Source organism: Scophthalmus maximus, chromosome 7, assembly GCF_022379125.1.
Source record: "Scophthalmus maximus strain ysfricsl-2021 chromosome 7, ASM2237912v1, whole genome shotgun sequence".
In the NCBI taxonomy this organism is placed as follows: Eukaryota; Metazoa; Chordata; class Actinopteri; order Pleuronectiformes; family Scophthalmidae; genus Scophthalmus; species Scophthalmus maximus.
Window position 1 is genome coordinate 6,768,727 of NC_061521.1, and position 21,804 is coordinate 6,790,530.

The following is a 21,804-nucleotide window of genomic DNA, read 5'->3' on the forward strand; positions in this document are numbered from 1 at the left end:
AAATATGATATTGCATCATGCCTTTTTGATGAGAGGTGCACCTGCATATTTAGATTCACTTATTAGTTTCTAATTGTTCCGTGACTTATTGTTTGAGTTTGACTGAGAAGGATCATGTCTGTTATTGATGAAACATTGGTTAGAGAACCCACTCCCCATCAGGTTATTATTGTGGAACAATAATAATAATAATAATAATAATAATATATTGGATTTATAAAGAGCTTTTCAAGTATCCAAAGCGCTCGTACAAAACAAACAAAAACAAGAAAAAAACTAACAGAAAAGAATAAAGTGTAATGGGGGAGCTAGGGGTATGCAGAGGAGAAGAGGTGGGTTTTAAGACGTGACTCCAAGGTTGTGAGGGAGTCGGAGTCGCGGATCTCTTGGGGGAGGGAGTTCCACAGCCTTGGAGCAGCCCTGGAGAAAGCTCTATCCCCAAAGCTGCAGAGGTTGGTTTTGGGGGCGGAGAGGAGACCGGCAGAGGTGGATCTGAGGGACAGTGTGGGTTGGTAGTGGGAGAGGAGATCAGTGAGGTATTGGGGAGCAAGATGGTGGAGGGCTTTGAAGGTGAGGACCTGGACCTTGAAGGTAGTTCGGTGGGAGACAGGGAGCCAGTGGAGTTGTTTTAGGACTTGGGAGACGTGGTGCCAGGATTTGGTGTGGGTGATGAGACGGGCGGCTGCGTTCTGGACCAGTTGGAGTCTTTTGATGGAGCTGGGGCTGATGCCTGATGTGTGGGGATTTGGTGCACACACATATACAACTTGTCAGGCCTGAATACGAACACTTCAGAGGAAGTAGCAGAAAGGGCGTCGACTGCTGAAATGAAGAATATGAACATATTCATAGAGTTCATTTGAACTAAACGGTCCAACCTTGTGTGGATGATGTTTGTTGTATAACGTGTTTGAAGAACATTTTAAGTGTCAAGCATACAACACTGTTGTTACAAGATATGAAAAAACAACATGAGTTTTTCTTTTCCATATGACCGTATGACCCTACCTGTCCTAACTGAATGACAGAACAGAGACACACAGCAGTCGGAGGCCCAGGAGGAGGAGGCGTTTATTTTTCATCAGCTGTACGGTGTCTCAACTTCAACACTAGAATCTCTGCTCTCCCACCTCGGACGAAAACAAACAAGCAACGGCGGAAGAAAACCGACATGTCGTCATCCAGTCACAGAAGTCGGGTACAGTGTCATGATTCCTCAGAAAACCTCCAGCATGTTTCTGTGACCGTGGTTATTTACACCCTGGTTACAGAGGGCTCCATTTAAAACTACAGGTCATGGGTCGAGGTTAGGACATGCATTCGTGCTGAAAGCTCTGTGATGATCAAATTGAACACAACTGCCGTCCTTTAAAATCTGTATTTAGAGCCGTCAGTTCTGATCACAGTCAGTTTACTGACTGAAGTTCTCTCTGTGGGCCAAAGGTAAGAGGACGAAGCAGAACACAGCTGTGAGCAACAGAACACACATACAGAGCTGAGAGAGTGATGGGCTGAAGAACCAGGTTACCACACAACTGAGAACCTCAGTGTCCGTTTCCACCAACTCATCCCCAAACGAGCTAAAACATTCAAAAGGCTTCAAAAGAAATCAAAAAAAAAAAAAAGGTTTTAAAATATGTATTTACAGTTGATCATTGAGTCGGGTGGTGTTTCAGGGACACTGCTGATTACTTCATGTGAGACTGTTCAAATGCATAGGCATAATTCTGTGACCTGAAGTATTTGGAATGTTCAAAACCACGACTACAGCTAAATATTTAGGTTGATGTGACGTCAAATGACCCGTTGCCTGTGGGTGAGTAAGGCTTGGAGGAAAATAACTTCATCTCAAACTGCGTCGGTGGTGGGAAACTAAATGAGCAGCTGTCGGAAGTACTGACGGTACATGAGCTGACCGAGGGGGCGTGTCCACCAGAGCCCAGATGCTAGCAGTGTTAACAGTCCTATGAGTGAGAGCAGGTACAGTACCACACACTACGTCTTCATCAGGAGAAACTAGGTGTATACTTATATACACACACACACACACACAAATCATTTCGCTAAATCGGCAAAGTCGCAAGAGACTGGAGCAGGAGAGCAGAAACCCAGAGTGAGAAGTGAAGGAGGGGCAAGTAATGAGTGGTTGTGGCAAAGCAACGCGCAGAGAGGAGAGGGGTTAGTTTCCATGTGAACGTGAGGTGCAGAGCGTGTGGGTGGAGACTGACACAGGATGTGGCCGGGTGGAGACACAACACAAGAAAGAGCAGAGGAGCAGACATCAGTCCGTGATCACCATCTCATCTGTATACGATGATGACACTGGATCTGGTAGAGTGTGTGTGTGTGTGTGTGTGTGTGTGTGTGTGTGTGTGTGTGTGTGTGTGTGTGTGTGTGTGTGTGTGTGTGTGTGTGTGTGTATGTGTGTGTGTGTGTGTGTGTGACGTTGTTGTGGAAGTATTTACATGCAGCTTCCTTTCTTTGTGCCGCTCCAGCGGAGGAAACATGGCTGCCGTTAGAAGCACATACAGATGAGACATGTTAGCTGTACACAGTCTGGCCACACGAGTCGCGTTCACCGGTCCATCATGCTCAGGATCATCTCTGGTGTCAGGTCGCCGTTGGCAGCGGCAGCAGCGGCCGCCGCTGTATCCTCGTTCACAGCCAGCTCAACAGTCTCCACCCCCTCCCCCTCCCCCTCCCCGTCCAGCCCCACCCCCTCCACGGTCAGGGCCACCCCCTCGTCCAGGGGCGTCACAGCAGAGGCATCGGCCTCCTCCTCCTTCTTCACGATGATGTTCTCCACCGCCCCGGTGCTCTCGTCCTCTACCTGGATGATGGCAGCAGCTACACAACAACAGAGACAAGTTTACTATTCACTCAGGATGTACGTCCTTTTGTTGTTTCCATTTGAAGGTGTTTTTTAGGGCTGCAACTAACCATTATTTTCATCATCGATTAAACTGTTGATTAGTTGTTTGGTCCAAAAATGTAATTAAATGGTTAAAAAATGTTGATCATGTTTCCCAAAACCCCAACACATTGTTTTGTTTTGTCCACACACCAAACATATTCAGTTTACTGTCACAGAGGAGCAAAGAAACCAGAAAATATTCACATTTAAGAAGCTGAAATCAGAGAATTTTGACTTTTTTTTTTCTTAAAAACTACTTTAAATTTAAAATTAACTGTTGCAGCACTACGAACCTTCAAGTGAATCAGTCATTATCAAGTTCCAGTGTACACTTTGACCGTAACCATAGTGAAATACAGAATCTAATAATCATCTCTTGCGTTCACAGTGTCCACCTCCAGTTGTGTTCTCACCAGAAGCCGTCGTCTTGGCAGCCACCCTCGCTGACTTGCTGGGTGTAGGGAGCTTTGGGGCATTCTTGGGGGGACGGCCTCGTTTCCTCTTGACTGGTGGCTCGTCGGGGGCTGGTATTGGGATGGCGGCGGGGGCCTGGTCCAGCTCCATACTCTCTGGCTCCTCGTCTTCCTGCTGCAGTGATGATTCCTCCTCTCCTTCCCCGTCCTCGTCGTCATCGGGATCAGCGTTATCCTCCTCTGAAAGACAGACAGACGTCAGGTTAACAGCTATGAACTGAGCGAACACAGCGAGTGTTCCCAGAATGCAACATCTAACACTCACCACTGTCATCTTCATCCCTCCTGCTCCTCATCTTCCTCTTTCTTCCTCTTCTGCCTCTCTTTGGGGTCGGAGTTCCGTTCTCAGCATCCTCCACCTCACCGTTGCAGTTGTCGGCGTGCCGCGCCATGGTATTCTACAAGAACACGCAATTAGTATGCCTGTTGACCATGTCGGCCTGAGTTGAACACTGTGGTGACAGCTGACAGACAAACGTTCCTCACCCGGCGAGTGAACGTCTTGCTACACTTGGGGCAGACGAAGGCGGTGGGGACAAAGTTGGGGTCGTGGTAGCGTTTGAAGTGCATGTCCAGCAACTGCTTCTGTCTGAAGGTCTTCTCACACTGGCTGCAGGCGTATGGTTTCTCTCCGGTGTGGGTTCGACGGTGCATTACCATGTGCCGCTCCTGGACACACAAGTCACCCGGTCAGGACAGTACATCAAATCACAGTATTACATGTTATTATGCTGGCGACCAAGGCCCTATGGATTGGAGGTAGAGTCGGCGGTTCGATCCAAGCTTCCCCTACTAACATCGATGATGGCCGTGTAACATTAAAGGTGACATGTTATGCAAAAAATTACTTTCTCAGAGTTTGTGCACATAAATGTGTGTATCTGTGGACCTTGTCGGCCCACAAACTGAAAACAAACACCCTGTTGTTATGTTGTGAGCTGGCTAAACCCTACAGCCTGGCTCTGAACAACTGGTCTTTTCATGTGGTTACACAAATTAACAGTATGAACCTGAATATGAGCATAATATATCACCTTTAAGAAAATTGTAATTGAAAAAGTTTAACATTATATAGATATTCGAAAGACCTCAGTCATTTCTCACAACTCACACTGATGTCATTGCACTGACCTGACGGCAGCAGTAGTCACACATGTCACACTTGAACCTCTTCTCGTTCTTGTGGGACTTCTGGTGCTGGATCAGAGCGTAGCGCTCGTGGAACACTGCATCGCAGTAACGACATTTCTTTCCCGTCTCAATGAACGAGTGCTGCTTACGAAGATGGACACCTGCAGGTGAACAACAGAAAAATGATTATGGGAATGAAACAAGTCAAGCAGAGTAAAGTTTGTTTTTGTGTGTGTGTGTTTGTTGGTTTTACCCAGGTCACTCTTGCGTGCGATGACCGTGTCACAGTGGGGACAGTGGAATTTGGCCACGTTCTCCGTGTGTTTCTGCAGAATGTGCATCTTCATGGTCCCACTCTGGGTGAATCGGGCGTGACATATGTAGCACTCGTACGGTTTCTCTCCTGAGAAGAGGAGTTGACAGGTCCACAGGTTTCAATCACCAATAAGAAAAACTCAAGAATCCTCAGAGGAAAAAAGAAGGTGGAGGATATGAACCACAATGTTTCAACTACCACAAATGTATAGACTTTAGGGCTGCAACTAACGATTAATGTCATTATCGATTAATTTGTCGATTCTTTTCTTGATTAGTTGTTTGGTTCATAAAATGGTGAAAAATGTTGACCGTGTTTCCCAAAACCCCAAGAAGATGTTTTGTTTTGTCCATACACCAAAGATATTCAGTTTACTGTCACAGAGGAGCAAAGAAACCAGGAAATACTCACATTTAAGAAGCTGAAATCAGAGAATTTTTTTCAAACCGATTGTTTTTTTCCATAAATATCAATCGATTATCAAAATAGTTGGCGATTAATTTAGTAATCGATTACTAAACGATTATGCAGCTCTAATAGACTTTAACAATGTAAATCCAACTGTATGACCATTACATGACTTATACATATACATACATACATATATTACACGTTTCACACAAAGTGATAATTATAATTTTGTAGTTTGTAGTGAGCAATTAACGGAGGGTTTATTAGAAAGGCATTTGCCTTTTGTCCTCCAAAACATTTGACTGGAATTCATTCTTTTGGACAAAAATGGACATGTGAAAAAAGTGCATCATCTTTTCCTCAGTCACTGCTTCACACACACAGAACAGAAGGTCTCACCTGAGTGTGTCCTCATGTGTCTTTTCAGCTTGTACGTGTCTCTGCTGGCGTAGCTGCACAAACTGCACTGGAACGGACGCTCGCCGGTGTGGGACCGGATGTGGCGCTTTAGTTTGCTCACCTATACAACAGCCAGAGACAATATTATAGTCGCTGGGCAGAACACGACGACTTAACACCATCTTTCATTAGCAGACGGAAGCACATCCTACCTCCACACTGGCGTAGTCGCACATGGAGCACTTGAAGGGTTTCTCGTGTGTGTGTTTGTAGCGACGATGACGAACCAGCTCTCCGCTCGTCACAAACGCCATATCGCAGTCTGTGCATTTGTGTGGACGAGTTCCTGCATTCAAAAGACTCAAGAGTCAAAAACTAAACCGTTCTTTTGTCTACTGTTCAAATGTTTTCCGTGAGAAGGAGCGTGAGTGTTTACCAGTGTGTGTGTTGAGGTGGTTTCTTAGCAAGGTGACGGTCCTGAAGGCTCTGCCACAAAGGTGACACTTGTGGGGTCTCTCGTCCGTGTGGCTCTTCATGTGTCGGTCCAGGTTGGAGCGTCGGGGGCAGGTGTAGCTGCACAGCTCACACTGAAACGTCTTCTTCACTCCTGAGGTGTCAGACGGTGACATGAAACACTAATGTTCGACTGCTAGATTGGTTTCATTATGACCACATTTATTACAGCATTGTATCAGTGTTTCCCCTAAGTTTATTGGTTTGGGGGGGTTAGGGTTCACAAATTTCATCAAGTTTCATCCACAATCTTTCATACAGGAATGAGGAATAAGGTGTATAAGGCAAGTGACCTGAAAGGACTTCTGCTTGACGTTATATGTAAAAATCTAAATTATGAACTGTATTTAACCGTTAATATGTAACTATGGGTGTGATAAGTAGTGTATCAAGCCCCATAATTGTATGAGTTAATGTAAATAATGATTTCATGATTAAAGGGTAGGATTAAATAAGTTTATACTTCTCCCTTCTCCTTTTCGCACATGTACATTAAGGAAATATTATTATTAAATATATCTTTCTGGTTTTTACTATTCTGTTGGATATGTTTTCAACAACTGCTGTTGTCTTCTTGTTGTTGAATTTTACATGCTCGAAATAAATGAAATGAAATTGAAATGAGATGTAATGTTGCAAAACATTATAATACAGTATTGTTTGGTATCACAAATACAGTACTGTGGATATATATATATATGTTAACTGTGATGATGATAACTGCAAATAATCCCAGAGCGTGTCTTTCTAGTGATGCTATAGGTAATATCATACTGAGAATAGAACAAAGCATATTATGTATTACACAGGTTACCTGTGTAATGTTGTTGATTTATATTATTGCTATGTATTAGATTGTCATGTACTCCACGGGACAATAAGTAAGATGGCATAGAAGCAGCCAACAAATGGGTCACAATGCCTTGTGGGCAAACGGTGTGGTATATTCACTGTATCACAGATCATAGAAGAGCTAATTGTGTTCATCTCCAGTTAAGAAAAAATACTTTTCAACAGTAACTGATCTTTGAAGAGGCAGTGACTGACGGCCGTTCCTCACCTTTCTTCTTGATCTTTGTAGGTTTGGGTGGTTTCATGTTGCCCACCACTTTCTCAGCATTGACCTCAGACAGAAGACCCTCCTGCTGCTCTTCCTCAAAGTCATAGACACTGACGTCCATGTCCTTATCTCCTTCACCGTAACGTAGGCGATTCTTCTTTCCCTGGGAAAAAAACAGCCACTCAGTAAACCTCATCTTTAGCACACACTACTGTAAAAGTCCAGTTCAATGACAGAGAAAAGTCTCAGACCTTTTTGGACTTCTTGGCTGCTCCACATGGAGGCTGGTAGTCTGGATCTTTGGCCCAGTTTGGGTCATCGTTCTGAGTCTGAATGGGCCCGTCTTCCACTTCATCCAGCAGCTGGTTCCCCACCTCCTCATCTTCTTCCTCTTCAGGGTGGGCTATGACTCCCTCCTCTTCCTGTTCCACCGTCTCCACCTCCCCGTTGGCACCGACCTTAACTACCTACAAATCAACAATTGAGAGGTTTTCTTCTGTGGGCGTGAAGTGCAAGGGAGAAATGAGGCCATAAGGAATTATGAGTGCATTCAGATAAAACAAAGCATACGCTTTTACTGTAATCTACTGTGTTTGTCCACCTGTCTTTCTTACTCTCACGTAAGTGAAAAGGAAGTATGTGAATTGGATCCATGTCTCTCAAACGGGTTTATGTTGCTTTATTGCTGCAGGTACTTGATCTGTTTTACATTATATATAATACCTGAGGGAATCCGAGCAGAGCTAGCTGCTCATGAGGGGTCATGGTGCAATAATGAACCCTGAAAAGTGTACCTGAAAGCCCTCCGGCAGTGGCAGAGTGTGGCAGATGACCGGGTCGCCATCCTTCGGCATCGCAGTGGTGTCAACAAAGGTGCCTTGCTGCAGGGCCTCCACGGTGGAGGCAGAGACGGGCACCTGAACCAGCTGCAGCTCCCCCAGGCCCAAAGCTGCCTGCTCCTCCATGTTTACCACCTGAGGGCGGAGAAACAGCCGAGGTCAGCAGACTGTGGAGAGGGTATGACACGTGCCTAGAGACAGCTTGTGAATCCAGTGTTCTCACAACACTACGCTAAAAGATGAAACAACTGAAAAGGGTCCGATGTGAAGTGGCGTCAGAAAAGCACATACCTGCAGTGTGATGATCTGAGTCTGGTCCACTGTTGTTACAGTTGCTTGGTGAGCAGACCCCGCTACCCCTCCAACTACACCCACAGCCGCTGACGACCCCCCCACTGCAGCATCCATCACCTGCAAGTCAACTTCACGTTAAAAAAGGTGTTCCAGGAATGTTTGGGCAGCGCTGTACACTCAGACACACAAAACTCAGAGCAGTGACCTTACCTCGGTCTTCATCTGCAGCAGGGTGGGATCTAGTGAGTCCATGACCATCATTTCAACCCCTGTTGCCCCGTCTACACCGACCGCCACCCCGGCTTCCATTAGCTGCTGCTGGGCCTGGGTGGCTGCTACCAATCCTTCCCCATGACCTGAAACAAAACATCGCCGGAGGATAAAACTTTTGACCACATTCTCCACAAAAACACAGACAATACAAAATCTATGATAGTCTCTGCTTTTTACAATTTATAAGAACCTTGATCAAGGATGACTCCAGCTTGTCCCTCGACCACACCCCCAGCCTCTGCAGCTTGTTGGAGGAGGTCTGCAACCATGGCGTCCTGGCTGTGAATGGCCTGGATGGAGGGGACCTCCACACCCTCTGTTGGCCCTCCGTCCATTCTGGGTAGGAACTGAAATATGGCATTGTCGAAAACAAAACATTATCTACCAGTGTGCAACATCACCCTCAGGCTTTAAGTATTTCTTGGAGAAATTGTTGTCTTTATTTGACGGCAGTCAAACCGGGGACTGCTCTGGGCATTTGTGCTCATGTAGTTCACTCCCCGACCATTTGCCTATCAGGTTATCTTTCCCTCCAGCCTTTTAAAACCATCAACAGATCCATGTTTGCTTTATGACAGGGATGTGGGAAGAATACACAGGGTTTAAGCTCAGCAGGTGAGACCTATATGGCAAATACACACATAATATTGAATCCGCCCACTGCGGGTGGACTGACAGAACTTACTTCCGTTCTATGGCCCACTAGTTTGTGGAAAAGTTGTGTGTGAGCAAACGTCTGTGGCAAGTGTGACATAACAAGCCATTGTTGTCAAGCTGTTGGCACTTAACACCTCTAGTGTTACCTGGAATATCAACGATAAATGGACTGTTGTCATGATTTCTTTACAGTAGGCTGCAGGCTGCAGGGGTTGTGGTACTGGAAAGTGTCCCTGAGCTTTGCTGAATCAACTGTCTGTTACCTGACTATCCCTGTCAACCTGAGGGAGGGGAGAGGGATACATTACTCAGCTGCACTCACACATTGTGACAGATCTTTCACACACGCACATGGCGGTTTTTAGAGCCCGACCGATTGACCACAGATTTAGGAGCATCAACTCTTGTCCGTTACGAAAATTTACCATCACAAGACACGTCAATGTGAACACAAGCAGTGTCTTCACAGAGAGATGCTGACTATTTTCTGGAGCCAATCCTAGCGGACACTGGGCAGAAAGCGGCCTATAGCCAGAGCTAATGTATGGTAAGTATGCTGACGAAAGATTCGTAAAAATGTGCCACATCGAGATTTCAAACTGTAGTCAGAGACTAATGGTCGGGCTCTAGTAACTTTGACACACTACACATCTCTGACAGTGAGAACTGTTCTCGTGCTCACCTGAGGATTTAGGCTGCTACCTGCATGTTAACCTGCAAGAGGGTAGGGGGAATGTGTCATCACACACTCATATATATATATATATATATATATATATATATTTATTTATGATGATGATTCAGCTCCTCGCCTCCTTTGATTTCTTCCAGCTCAGAAGCAGAAAATGTCCCAGTTCTATTGAGCATATGATCAGCACCAAGAGCTAAGTGAATTAATGGCCATTCAAAATATGGATGGTCACACCAGGGGAGTGTTGAATGTCTTCATAGGGTGTCAGTCTGACTTTCATGAAGAGGCAGTGGGGGGAGGGATTATTTCTTGTCTGTCAGTAACAGTAACAACCACTTTATAAATAAAGACCTTCTTTTATATCATGAAAAAAGCAGTAACGCTCAAGACAGACTCACATAAAATACGCATTACCTCCCTGCTGATACTATTTGATCTCAGCATTTATTAAGACATTCACAAACATGAAATTCTAATGCAGTTTATTTTCCCACTGGTTTACAAAGGCAGCCACACATAACCAGAGCCACATTCTTAGTGGCCCTCTATGAGTCTGCAAAAATGGTATCTGTGGGGTTATGAGATTGACGTTGCTAAGTGAGGCGATGTTAAAAACATCTCTTCACGAATTTGTGACTTTAATGTCAGTGAATTTGAGTTTTTAAAAAATGTGTAATCTGACCCGTCCCTGCTCTGCATTAAAAAAAACACAACCACAATGGCACCAATAACCTGTCGTATGGACTAGAGCCCGACCGATATATCGGCCGATATTAGCCTTTCATAGACATCAGCCAATTGATGAGCCTTTATATGTGCATTTGTTTACATGTTAGGTACAATAAATGTTTATTTTCCTAATTCAAATACTATTTATTTGGTTGTATTTTTGTAATTTTTTTCAATAGTTATTGAGTTATTCATGATAAAGTTTATGGTTAAACAGAAATATCAAGCCTCAATTACATTGCTGTCATAAAGGTTTGATAATGACATCTTAGATATATACATATATATATTTATATCGGCTGATGTATCGGTATCTGGAATCTTGTACTCCCCAATACTGATATTGGCCTCCAAAAGTCCATATCTGTCGGGCTCTAGTATGGACTGGCCATTAGGATGTGGGTCATTCACAGCAGATAAGTTCAGGGCCTATTTTCTTTCTTTGTTCTATGTTTTTAGTTCCTGTTCTTTGACCACTGGTCCTTCTCGACAGTGCAGTGTGTAGCGCAAGCCACTGGTAGACACTCGCATTTACATCACCGGTGGACTTTTGTCCGCTCTCTCAATCAATCCCATTAAAAACTCCACACAGTCTGGTGTGGTTGACTGCCCCTTCTGCTCCCCCTGGTCATTTTTACTTGGTATTGTCAGCATGGGCCCAACACTGTCCCCCTTTCCCTCCCATCTCCCTACTTCTTATTTCCCTTGTCCCGTGCACCCGAACTGGAATATAGTGCCGTGTTGCTGATGAGTTTTTTAATTTACAGATCCGGGCCGTGTAAGGACACGTACAGGGATCAGATGGCGAGAGGACTGGGAGGGAATACCCACTGAATGTGACAAAAAATAGTGTATTATTTGGATTAGAATCACAGGCATCCGCCTTTAAAAAAAAGGGACTGAACACAGAAACCAGGCCGATGTTAACTATTAGTGACAAGGACGGTGAGAGAGTTTGTGACAGTGCCCATCATCAAGTCGTCTTCAGGATCCCGTGTCCACTTGTCTCCGACGGAGTGATCTGATGGCACAGGCCTCACGGGAACCCCTGGCTCGAGGTGCAACAGATCTCCCCCGCAACACGGCGACGAGAGAATCGGCGCCCCGTCGGGCGACTGTCGCCTCCTCTCCTCGCGCAGCATGTGCATGTGCACGGCGGTGTTTTTGTAGCTCTGCGAGCCGAGTCGTAGAGGGAGCTCTCCGCCGCGGCGCGCGTCTGTGGCCACGGGGCGTTCGGTGGGCTTAGGAATACGAGACAAGCGGGCGACGGGCGCAACGACAACAACAACAACAACAGCAGCAGCAGTAGCAGTAGCAGCTGCTGGCCGATTCCGAGCAGGGTCGCGCGGAGAGAGGGGGAGAGAGAGAGAGAGAGAGAGAGAGAGAGAGAGAGAGAGAGAGAGAGAGAGAGAGAGAGAGAGAGAGAGAGAGAGGGACACCGCTCGCCGGTGGGCGAAGACGGAGCGTGAGGTCGGGGGCCCGGCGGATCGCTCGGTGGGTTCTCTAACGGATGATGATGATGATCGCTTTGATGTCGACGCCTTTGTCGTCGTCATTGTTTTGGGCTCGTTTCCGAGTTGGCGAGGCGTCGCCAACCCCCGCGTGCACACGACGCCACCCGAACGGAAATTTCGTTCGAATTTCCGCTAAATAAAACAACGCCTGCCCCTGGTCACTGTCGGGGATCCGGGTGCGGTGACACTTTTTAAACCGTTGCTAAGGGGGAGCGGAGCGGGGCGGGGAAGGGGCCCTCAACCACGGCTAGCCTAGTTAGCCCCTGGCTAACGTCAGTTGCTACGTGCCTTACAAATAAAGGTCTCGTTTTAATGTTATGCGCCACGCTCAAACTCCACGGAGCCCTCACTGGGCGACCGAGGCGGAGGCTGCGTGTGCGTAATAATGTAGTTTATTTTATTAGTTTGTTTGTTACACTTTGCGTATATTCGAATGCAAACAAGCTTAGCGTTAGCTGCGGGCTATCACTTAAACCCGCCAGTTTCCATGTCGTCGAGGCTGCAAAGACGGGGAAACAAAGACGCGAGAAAATGGACGCCTCGGCCTAAACTTCTCCGACCAAATCGCCGCGGCGCTCGCAACTTCTCCTCGACGACATCGCCACGGACGCCCGTGGAAGACGGTGGCACGCGTCCACATTTGTCCGAACTTCGCTTATTTTAACGAATTTCGACGGCTTTTTGGACAACGATAGAGGGAGACAAACACTCTCCGACGAGCGAGCCCGGACCCAGAGCCCCATCGTGACACCTAGAGGCCGATCAAAGATCCTGCAAACTCCCCCCTTGTCAGAAAAGTAGTGGTACTTTACCTATTTCCTGCGTGTTTCTCCTCCCGGTCAACGAGAGCGAGGGCACAGGGGTTGGGCTATAAAGTTTGCCGTGCCCGTGACAAACGCGGGCTTCTTCGCAGTTTGTTTTAATCCCTCTCCAGCTTTAGCAGAGTAGCCTCTGCCACAAAATGGCAGTTGGGAGCTCAGTGCGCCTGTGCGGCCGCTGGGGGGTGGTGTCGAAGCCACTGCACACACCCTGATTGGCCAGGAGGGGCGCCCCGTTAGAATGCACCGAGGAGCATTTTTCACTGTGACCCTCGGAGATTGGAGTTTCACCGCACTGATCGATTGATTGAATGAAATGTTTATTTCCAATACGTTAATACAATTGAAACAGAAATCAAATTATGAATTATATAGAACAAATGATCGTACCATTGCAGGCAGCAACATAATGAACCAAAAAACACATACAAAAATAATTTAAACAAAAACACAAACCATGAATATTAATTCATTAAATTTACATATTCAAAAAGGAGTGGGAAGAAGTATGACTTATTTAATCCGAGCCCTTCTCCATAATTAGTAATATTTTAATATTTATAATTATTATAATCTATAATATATTGATCACCTCTTCAATCTTTATTTTATTACAAGACATGAATTCATTTCAGCATATTTATCCTACACTTTATTCTTTTCTCTTAAATCAATTACAACTCAATATTATTTTATATTATATAAAATGTAATGTACAGTATCTGTCAATCAATATACAATATAATTTGCACTACAAGAAACACCGTATATGATCGTATATTTTTCTCTGCATCTTTACATATTTACAGTATCACACCAAATAAGGACTATGTGTAAAAACCTTGTAAGAAATAATGTATTTATTATTATTAATAATTTTTACAAATAAAAAAATACAGCGATTGGTTTAAAATAAACTGGTTGCATCTGTTAAATGCCATGGCAACTGAGTATAAATATGGTTTGTAGTTCATACTGTAGTATGCAACAAGTGACACATTAACAAAAGCCACTGACATCTTTGTTCAGTCTTTAGAACTTTTGTCATAAATGCTCAACCATCTATATTGTTGAAAGTTTGATATGTAAAACTGATAAATAAAGTTGTAAAAAAAACAAAAAACGTGTGTGTTAGTGTATGTGACCATGTTATGATAAAATTGACAAACAACGGTACATGAGACAATTTTTAAACACATTTTAATAGTTTGTATATATTTGACACCAGAAAACCTGGAAATATATTTTTAGAAAAGAAAAACAGAACAAAACATTTTTTTGTTCGATGCTGCACAATTTATCAAGCTTGTGGAAGAAAAAAAAATATATTCATATATATATATAATGTGCTACATTTTTCCACTGCTTCACACTGTCGTCATTCTTAAATAAATGATTTCATCTATGTCCTTTTGCATCTTTGATACTGTCAAACCTTGAGGCACTTAAACGCTTTGAGATGCTTCATAGATTCAGAGGTATTGCTGCAGATTGCTGCTGTCCTATAGAAATCAATTGTGGTAAAAGCATTGCATACAGTGGTAGCCATCATATTTACAGTGAGTCTGAGTCCTCCATGACATCAGTCCTATATTACAATACCAGTGAGACTGCAGCCTGTCACCTATAATATGTTGAATTGAAGAAGTAAACGTTGAAATTGGACACAACATACAAGCAACTAGTTGTTTGATCACTCCTCCCTCTAACTGCTGAAAGTAATATCTGAATGCCACTTATTTTCAGGGATACAACAAATCATTAATAAATCATTATTGCTAAAAGATGGTTTCTGCCTTTTGGACCCGAATGTATATGTTTAAGACATGTCCCTAATCCACTGTAAAGATGATTTCATTCCTAATGGCGTTGAGTCTCTGTACACTAGAGTCGTCGAGAACGTCTAACTCAGGTTTGGCACATTGTACGTTCGGAACCTGAGCGTTCTGCTTGGAGACCAAATCTGTGCCCCATTTGCATACCCTGTAGTTCTCACGACATTTTTTTTTCAAACATGCAGTAGGTATGCTGTTGGTCGACACGATGAACATCGTACAGTGGGTACAGTTAAAAATCAAAGTGGTGGACTGACTGACAAACAAAAATACCTGCATTAGAGCTCGCCACCAGCATTGCTAGGAATTACTTGACATTTCCAGTTGGCACACATTTCTCTTTCCAACTGCCAGAACAATGCACATGTCAACATGCACAGTATGCAATCGGGACACGTCTACTGTATATACTTATCAATGAACTAATGATCACCAGTGGCAGGCCTGGGGTGACCTCACAGTAACAGTGCTCAGGAAACAAGAAAGGCAGAGCGGCAGCTTCATTGTCAGCAGTGTCACTGGGAAACTGACGTAACGAGATGGAGTGACAAACAAATACCTGCATTAGAGCTCGCCACCAGCATTGCTAGGAATTACTTGACATTTCCAGTTGGCACACATTTCTCTTTCCAACTGCCAGAACAATGCACATGTCAACATGCACAGTATGCAATCGGGACACGTCTACTGTATATACTTATCAATGAACTAATGATCACCAGTGGCAGGCCTGGGGTGACCTCACAGTAACAGTGCTCTGGAAACAAGAAAGGCAGAGCGGCAGCTTCATTGTCAGCAGTGTCACTGGGAAACTGACGTCACGAGATGGAGTCACTGGGGCTGCACATTTTTGGCATTTTCATATATGACCCTTCAATACTTATAACCGCCGTTTAAATAATGATACCAGTGTGTTCACATCTAGCAGCCGTCCAGAGGAATAGATTAAAAAAAAAAAAAAAAACAGTACGCTGGAGTGTTTGCACTGGAATGGAAAGGTAATGAGACATTATCCTAAAACACAACTTAGTTACTAGTAAAAAATGAAATCATATTTTATGGTTATGAGAAAACGATTGTAACAAGGAGGTTGTCAACTGATACTTACAGAAAATGGAGTTACTAAGTAATAATTAATAAGAGCAACATCACATAATCAGGAACTATTGAGTTAATTGTGAATGACATATTTCTGGACTATGAGGTCAATAAATATAAAATATGGTCTTCGGAGTTATCTTTGGATGAAGCAGTGTGCCTACTTTGGAAAAATGGTCAGTAGCATTGTGGAGATTTTAGTGTGGTCAATAGCATGACCGCGCAAAAACACTGGTACAGTCCTTTGATAATTTATGATTCCATGTCTGGGACCAGTTAACTTGAAACTCAATCAAGTTTTTTTCAACTTATTCCTATTCGAATGTCTAAGACTACAGATAATTAAACGACACAGACAAATTCGTATTCTTCCTAAAGGCCAGGACACCTTCGGTGATTCATTTGTTACCGACCTGAATCTAAAACGTAACTGATCCCGGTTCCCCACAGCAGCACAACTGTCCGGTGACTCCAGACATGACGCAGCCCCAGTTACAGCATGTACTGTGTCAGTGGTACAGTGACATTCATCAAACTGATTGGCTGAATGACTCATTTTCACCATTAAAAATGCACGATACAACAGAGTATACATTTACAAATGAAGACTGTTTAAAAAAAAACAAACAATTTACAATCACAGAACATTAAAATCCCAGTGGCATATAGTCGTATGTGTTTGCATTGATAAGATATGTCAGAGTGTAATGGCACTGTGTTGTCCAGACCATTCCTGTGCAGAAGCAACTCGACACATTCCCCAGCGCCTCTCAGCTTCATGCAGAGCTACAGTGTGAGTTACTCTCCTTTCAATCGGTTGCCAGCATCGTGACATTAAATCCAAAGGCCTGCGAGATAGAGGGTGAAAAGTTCTATTTTTTTAAAAAAATCTTTTGAATTGGATGACGATTCACAGTTAATAAGCATTCAGTTATCTGTGCGAGTGCATCAGTCGGAACGCGCTGCTGGCTGTTTGTGTCTGCTGTATCCTGAGTGACAAAAGGAGTCCAGCTGCACTGACAGATCCATGAAGAATATATCACCATATCAAAGGGCACAATCCAATAAAAAATCTTTTACTCAGATTTATTTGCCTCTCCGTGTGTGGCTCTCCTCCTTTTCCTATGACCCGCAGGACACTCTGAAAAGTAAACCTGTCCTCTGCATCCAAATTCCAATGCTCATGCACGCGACGCAACATGCACAGAGTTCCGCTCAGCGGAGACAAGCCCAGTTTGTGCTCACAAGATGCATTTCAGAATTCTTTTTCGACGCAGGAACATATAAAAAAAAGAAAGAGTCTGTGCTACCAGAAGTCTCATGTTCACTGAAGCGTGCATGGTGGTGCGAGGGCTGTGGGTTTTGTACAGTATCTCTTGGGACCTCAGGGAGCTTCAGAGCGCGTGTCGATCTTACAGCACCTAACACCCCCCTTGTCATCAGACAACGGGTGAAGCCGCTCAGCACGGGTGGTAACGTGAAACGTTGTGCAAACTTCTTTGTGCAATGTTCCAGTGCAGGGGTACAGGGATGGGCAAGATGACCTCCTCTACAGTTTCAGCTCATTGCACAGTGTCAGGGGCTGTAGTCTGGTCACTTGTCTCACAGCAGACTGTAGTTCTGCTGTCACATCTCTAGATGGCAGCCTTACTTCAGACAACCATACGACACTGTACTGAACAAATTAGTGTTGACCCCCATCGTATGTTGCTTTTGATTAAAGTGTCTCCCAAATGAGTGTCAAATGTTTACAACACCTCAATTTTGAGGTGCTTTTTGTTGTGCTTTTACAGCAGTTTCATGTCACAGCACTTCTGAAATTAAAGTAGAAAACAGGTAACCCTCGAATCTTTTCATTGAACTTGATTTTTAATCTCAATGTTTGACCCATCCAGCAGCTGGAACATGCTGGTGATGGAAATGAAACGTTGTTCAGGAAAAAAAACTGGAAACATTGGGGCGTATTAAAAAGTTTGAATGGTGTTGTGCGCATAGATGTAGTCCGACAGTACTTATACTGTACTTAGAGTAGCATTATTCAGCTGGTCTGTATAAATTGTTCCATTGTGCAAGTACATTTTTGCTTTGAATACAATTTTTCTTTCTTTGCTTCAGTCTGAATCGTGTTTCATTTGGACTCACTCACTTGACCTGGTCTGAAAACCGGTCAGACGCGGACCACATTTTCAGAGTGATGGTGGTCTTGTCAACTACTGCACACAGGTCTCCCGTGTCACCTCGCAACACTTGAGAATCAACAAGCGCAGGCAGAGCCAGTGGCTACAGTAAAGGCAGAGCCCCAACTAGAAAAAGCAGTGTAGGCTTAAAGAAATGTTGTGTAGAGCCGGCAGCAGCGCTACTCTCTCGAATGCAATATTTACTCCATGTTTCACCATGTCACCATTCAAAAGCACAAAAATAATAACACTTTCCATATCTGAAATCACAGGAAACGTACATTTTGTACATATTTTGGCATTCGTTGACTGTGAAAACAGAAACGATGTGACAAAGAGACTTTATACAGCTATCTTTTCCCAACATATTTCAAATATATATATATATATATATATATATATATATATATATATATATATATGTCTGGGCCAAGGACACGACTGCTGTGGCAAGTAGTCTTTCCGATAATCTGACTTGTTTCCTCCCTGCCCACTTATCCAATTTCGTCCTTCTACTACTCCCTCCTCCATCCTTCCAGTGATAATCGCTCACATTATGCATTTTTCTTTACAGTGGCACTGTAACTCAGCACAGTTATCACAGGCTGATAAAAAAAAGTGTTGTGTTTGTAGCTTACTGACTTTAAAAGTTTGCCCAGTGTTATGGCAGAGGTGCTGTCACTGGTGTGAATATGACCGCCCCCCTCTGACAGTGTATGTACTGTATATCATATATTATATTTCTTTTTGCATGTTTTTGTGTTAGTAATGGGGTAGAGGAGCAGCATACTGCATACTGTGTGTGTGTGTGTGTGTGTGTGTTTTGTTAGAACGCTGTGCTGGCCATGCTTCCAGGAGCGAAGAGTCTGGGAATGCTGTCCTGAGACGTCTCCACATGTCTGTGGGCCATCTTCCCCTCCTCCCCTGCTCCACGCAACGAAAGCAAAGACAATAACAAATGGGAAAAGGTGAACAAAAGAAAGAATGAATGAATGAATGAATGAATGAAATAATCCTCTCCAGAGAGTTTTGTGTTGGAAAATGTCAGACAGGCAGAAAACAAGTATATTTCTTGTTTCTGCCTTAATTATTGTCTTATGTCACAAGCATGTGAGGAAATGGAATAAAAAAATGATGGGAAAAAAAAATACCAAAAGGTTTTAGTCTACAAACTTACAGTAAATAAATATATATATAAACCACAACATTCGCTGTACGACTCAAAGTCTACAGTCATCAGAAGGATCCAACTAACATGCATGTGTTTTCATTATTTTACGATTATTGTGTCTACATGTCATTGTCTGACCAATCGGATGCTTGTTATTACCGAGCACTAGCAGCGTCTGTTTGGCAGCATCTCGGACTTCCTCCTTGTCCGTCCGACACAGATACACCAACTGGTCGATGCTTTCTTTGGCCTGCAATAACGACAGATGGAAAAAAGTGGTCAGCATGACGCGGACATGCTGTGTTTGACAGTACAAACAAGCTTTTGTGCCACAAATTGGATCAACGTTGGCCTAAAACAGTAATTTGAGGACGAAGCCACACTGTATCGTTTCTACCTTGAGACAAGCCAAGGCCTTGCATCCACACACTCTGGTTTCCACGTTTTCGTCCTCCAGCAGCTCCAGACAGCTGACCAAGGCCTGAGGAGGAGAACATACAAGGTTTCATGTCTTCTTTGGGTTCTGGTAAGAGGCTGCTGCACATTGTACATTGCTTTTTGTTTCATATTGTGTTAGAGTGATTAGAGCCTGATCACTATCGTCAGCCTGTTTCCATTTGTCACGGAATAACAGCTTGGCTGTATATGCAGTATAATAATAAACGATGCGAGCACAGACCTGTCAAATTGCTGGAAATAAGAACAGGATTTTAGAAATTAGAAAGAGTCACAATATCACATATATCCTGGTTACAAGTTTCTATCATAAAATGGTTTCTTTACAGTCAAATATTATTCAAACAACATCATCATAAAAATGACACTGAATGGAGATCCACAAATAAAAGCAAAGTTACATCATTAAATTATCAAAGTTCTAAGAATGTCACATCGTTCACAGTAAAAACACTGCAGTCTCAGTATCCAGAGAAAGACAATTTAGTCGATAAAATCCAGTTAAAAAGATTTTGGTCAAAGTGTTTTGACACTGACAGTGCACATGCAGTGCATAAGGACAACACACACTGTGTGCAGTGCACTCTCACCTGCTCCCGTGGTCGGGGCTGGGCTGCCAAGCTCCTCAGCACAGAGCTGGCGGAGGCCGACACTTTGCCCCGTGGGTCTCTCAGCAACTTGGCCACGGCGTGGAGTCCTTCTCTCCTCAGGCTGCACTCGGCGGGACGCCGCAGCGTGTGGACGATCACGTCCTGGTCACACGACGACAGCCTCTGTACCAGCCACACTGGTGGGGGAGGTCATCACTGGTTACTGCCACTGATCAGAAGCTTTTCCCTGCTTTCATTTAGCTTTCTGTATGTGTATTATTATTATTCTATACGTGTGTGTGTGTGACATATACCCTCTTCTGCCAGCTCAGTGATGTGTGTTTCCATGTCGCTGATGCCATTCGCCTCTAAGTAACTCCACAGCTGGAACAGTGTCACCGTCACATCGTTGCTCCCCCGCCGTGGTAACCTCTGATCCAGCACTCGCTCAACCAGACACAGGAACACTAGACAAATACACACAAGTGTTTACATGGCACCCACACTGACGTGTGTGTCTGTGCGCACGCACGCACGCACACACACACACACACACACACACACACACACACACACACACACACACACACACACACACACACACACACACACACACACACACACACACACACACACACACACACACACACACACACACACACACACACACACACACACACACACACACACACACACATACCTTTGTCGGCCATGCTGCTGCCCCTCTCTGGCAGCGCGATGGAGTAAGCTGTAGACAGAGTGACCAGGAGGTTTTCGGCAGAGACGCTGTACACACTGCCCTGCCCCACACACTGTTGCCATAGTGACACGGCACCCAGGCACAGGCCCAGTTGAGGTATCACTGTAATGGAGAGAAGGTAAGACAGCGTCAAGAGAGAGAAACAGAGGAGGATTAGTCAATTCCTGACCTTGTGGTCTGCTCACAGGCCTTCTGGTTGGAGTTATTATTCCTACTCATTAGTGTTTTTTTCCTCCGGAACATAAGCAACCTTTACAGACTGAGACTTGACGACAACAGAACCTCAGATATCAGGGCTACAAAAATATGGCCGAGAATGTCTGCAGGATTAAGTTAAATCGTTGTCTTTTGAGTTGAAAGATAGAGTTTTGCTCCCGAGACAAAAGTTGAAGAAACCAAACGGATGATTTTGTGTGATACCTCCTCACAGTGCTTCTGCCATGCATAAGCATTGTATAAATATGTATTGAACTTTTGTTATATTGCTATTCAAAAGAATGATCTGGTGATAGTTTTATCGCTTTCAAACCCTGATGATCACGATTCTGTCAGTTTCTCTCATCCCTTTACAAAGGCTGAATATTCTCAGGATTTGGGTATTCGCAAAAATCCTCACGATTGTCTATCGGTATGTGTATTTTGATGAATAGCCAGATGACTAAGTGACATGTGGTATAGAGGAACA

General features: G+C 44.1%; 2 protein-coding genes and 1 long non-coding RNA gene across 9 annotated transcripts in view; all 3 read right to left on the bottom strand.

Annotated features, from left to right (window-relative positions):
• Positions 1-1,053: 1,053 nt before the first annotated feature.
• On the bottom strand, positions 1,054-13,265 carry ctcf (CCCTC-binding factor (zinc finger protein)). 4 transcript variants are annotated; one of them, XM_035641453.2, is made up of 18 exons: positions 13,027-13,265; positions 9,963-9,994; positions 9,427-9,561; positions 8,814-8,970; positions 8,561-8,706; positions 8,348-8,467; positions 8,012-8,191; positions 7,469-7,684; positions 7,218-7,380; positions 6,081-6,251; positions 5,857-5,990; positions 5,645-5,765; positions 4,772-4,921; positions 4,519-4,679; positions 3,874-4,056; positions 3,653-3,785; positions 3,328-3,567; positions 1,054-2,847 (listed from the first exon to the last, which is right to left on the bottom strand). In XM_035641453.2, exons 3-18 carry the CDS (start codon positions 9,457-9,459, stop codon positions 2,576-2,578), a joined length of 2,580 nt encoding a protein of 859 aa, XP_035497346.1. In that variant the 5' UTR covers positions 9,460-9,561; positions 9,963-9,994; positions 13,027-13,265; the 3' UTR covers positions 1,054-2,575. The 4 variants fall into 4 exon arrangements, with proteins under 4 accessions (XP_035497346.1, XP_035497349.1, XP_035497350.1 ...); XM_035641456.2 differs by having other exon boundaries at positions 9,544-9,561; positions 13,027-13,264; XM_035641457.2 differs by lacking the exon at positions 9,427-9,561 and having other exon boundaries at positions 13,027-13,264.
• Positions 13,266-14,215: 950 nt separating this feature from the next.
• LOC124850146 lies at positions 14,216-18,532 on the bottom strand. The gene is made up of 2 exons (XR_007031038.1): positions 15,427-18,532; positions 14,216-15,140 (listed from the first exon to the last, which is right to left on the bottom strand). It is a non-coding gene; the product is annotated as an uncharacterized LOC124850146 (long non-coding RNA).
• A 10-nt stretch (positions 18,533-18,542) lies between these two features.
• The window catches only part of ripor1 (RHO family interacting cell polarization regulator 1), a 31,631-nt gene continuing 28,369 nt past the window's right edge, over positions 18,543-21,804 (bottom strand). For 2 of the 4 annotated variants that reach the window (XM_047333599.1, XM_047333600.1), the window contains exons 20-25: positions 21,060-21,221; positions 20,674-20,826; positions 20,360-20,556; positions 19,711-19,794; positions 19,473-19,563; positions 18,544-19,066 (exon numbers count right to left, since the gene is read on the bottom strand). In XM_047333599.1, coding sequence (XP_047189555.1) covers positions 18,969-19,066; positions 19,473-19,563; positions 19,711-19,794; positions 20,360-20,556; positions 20,674-20,826; positions 21,060-21,221 — 785 coding nt within the window. In that variant the 3' untranslated portion in view covers positions 18,544-18,968. Of the gene's footprint in view, positions 19,067-19,472; positions 19,564-19,710; positions 19,795-20,359; positions 20,557-20,673; positions 20,827-21,059; positions 21,222-21,804 lie in introns of all 4 variants that reach the window. The other 2 variants (XM_047333601.1, XM_035641450.2) reach the window with 2 other exon arrangements.

Bases quoted from the DNA above. Each gene is read 5' to 3' on its own strand.
- ctcf (XM_035641453.2), bottom strand. From the start codon at position 9,459: ATGACAACAGTCCATTTATCGTTGATATTCCAG. The intron at 8,468-8,560 runs GTAAGGTCACTG...GTTGACTTGCAG, and splicing joins TGCTGCAGATGAAGACCGAG to GTGATGGATGCTGCAGTGGG. The intron at 3,568-3,652 runs GTGAGTGTTAGA...TCTGTCTTTCAG, and splicing joins GAGGGATGAAGATGACAGTG to AGGAGGATAACGCTGATCCC.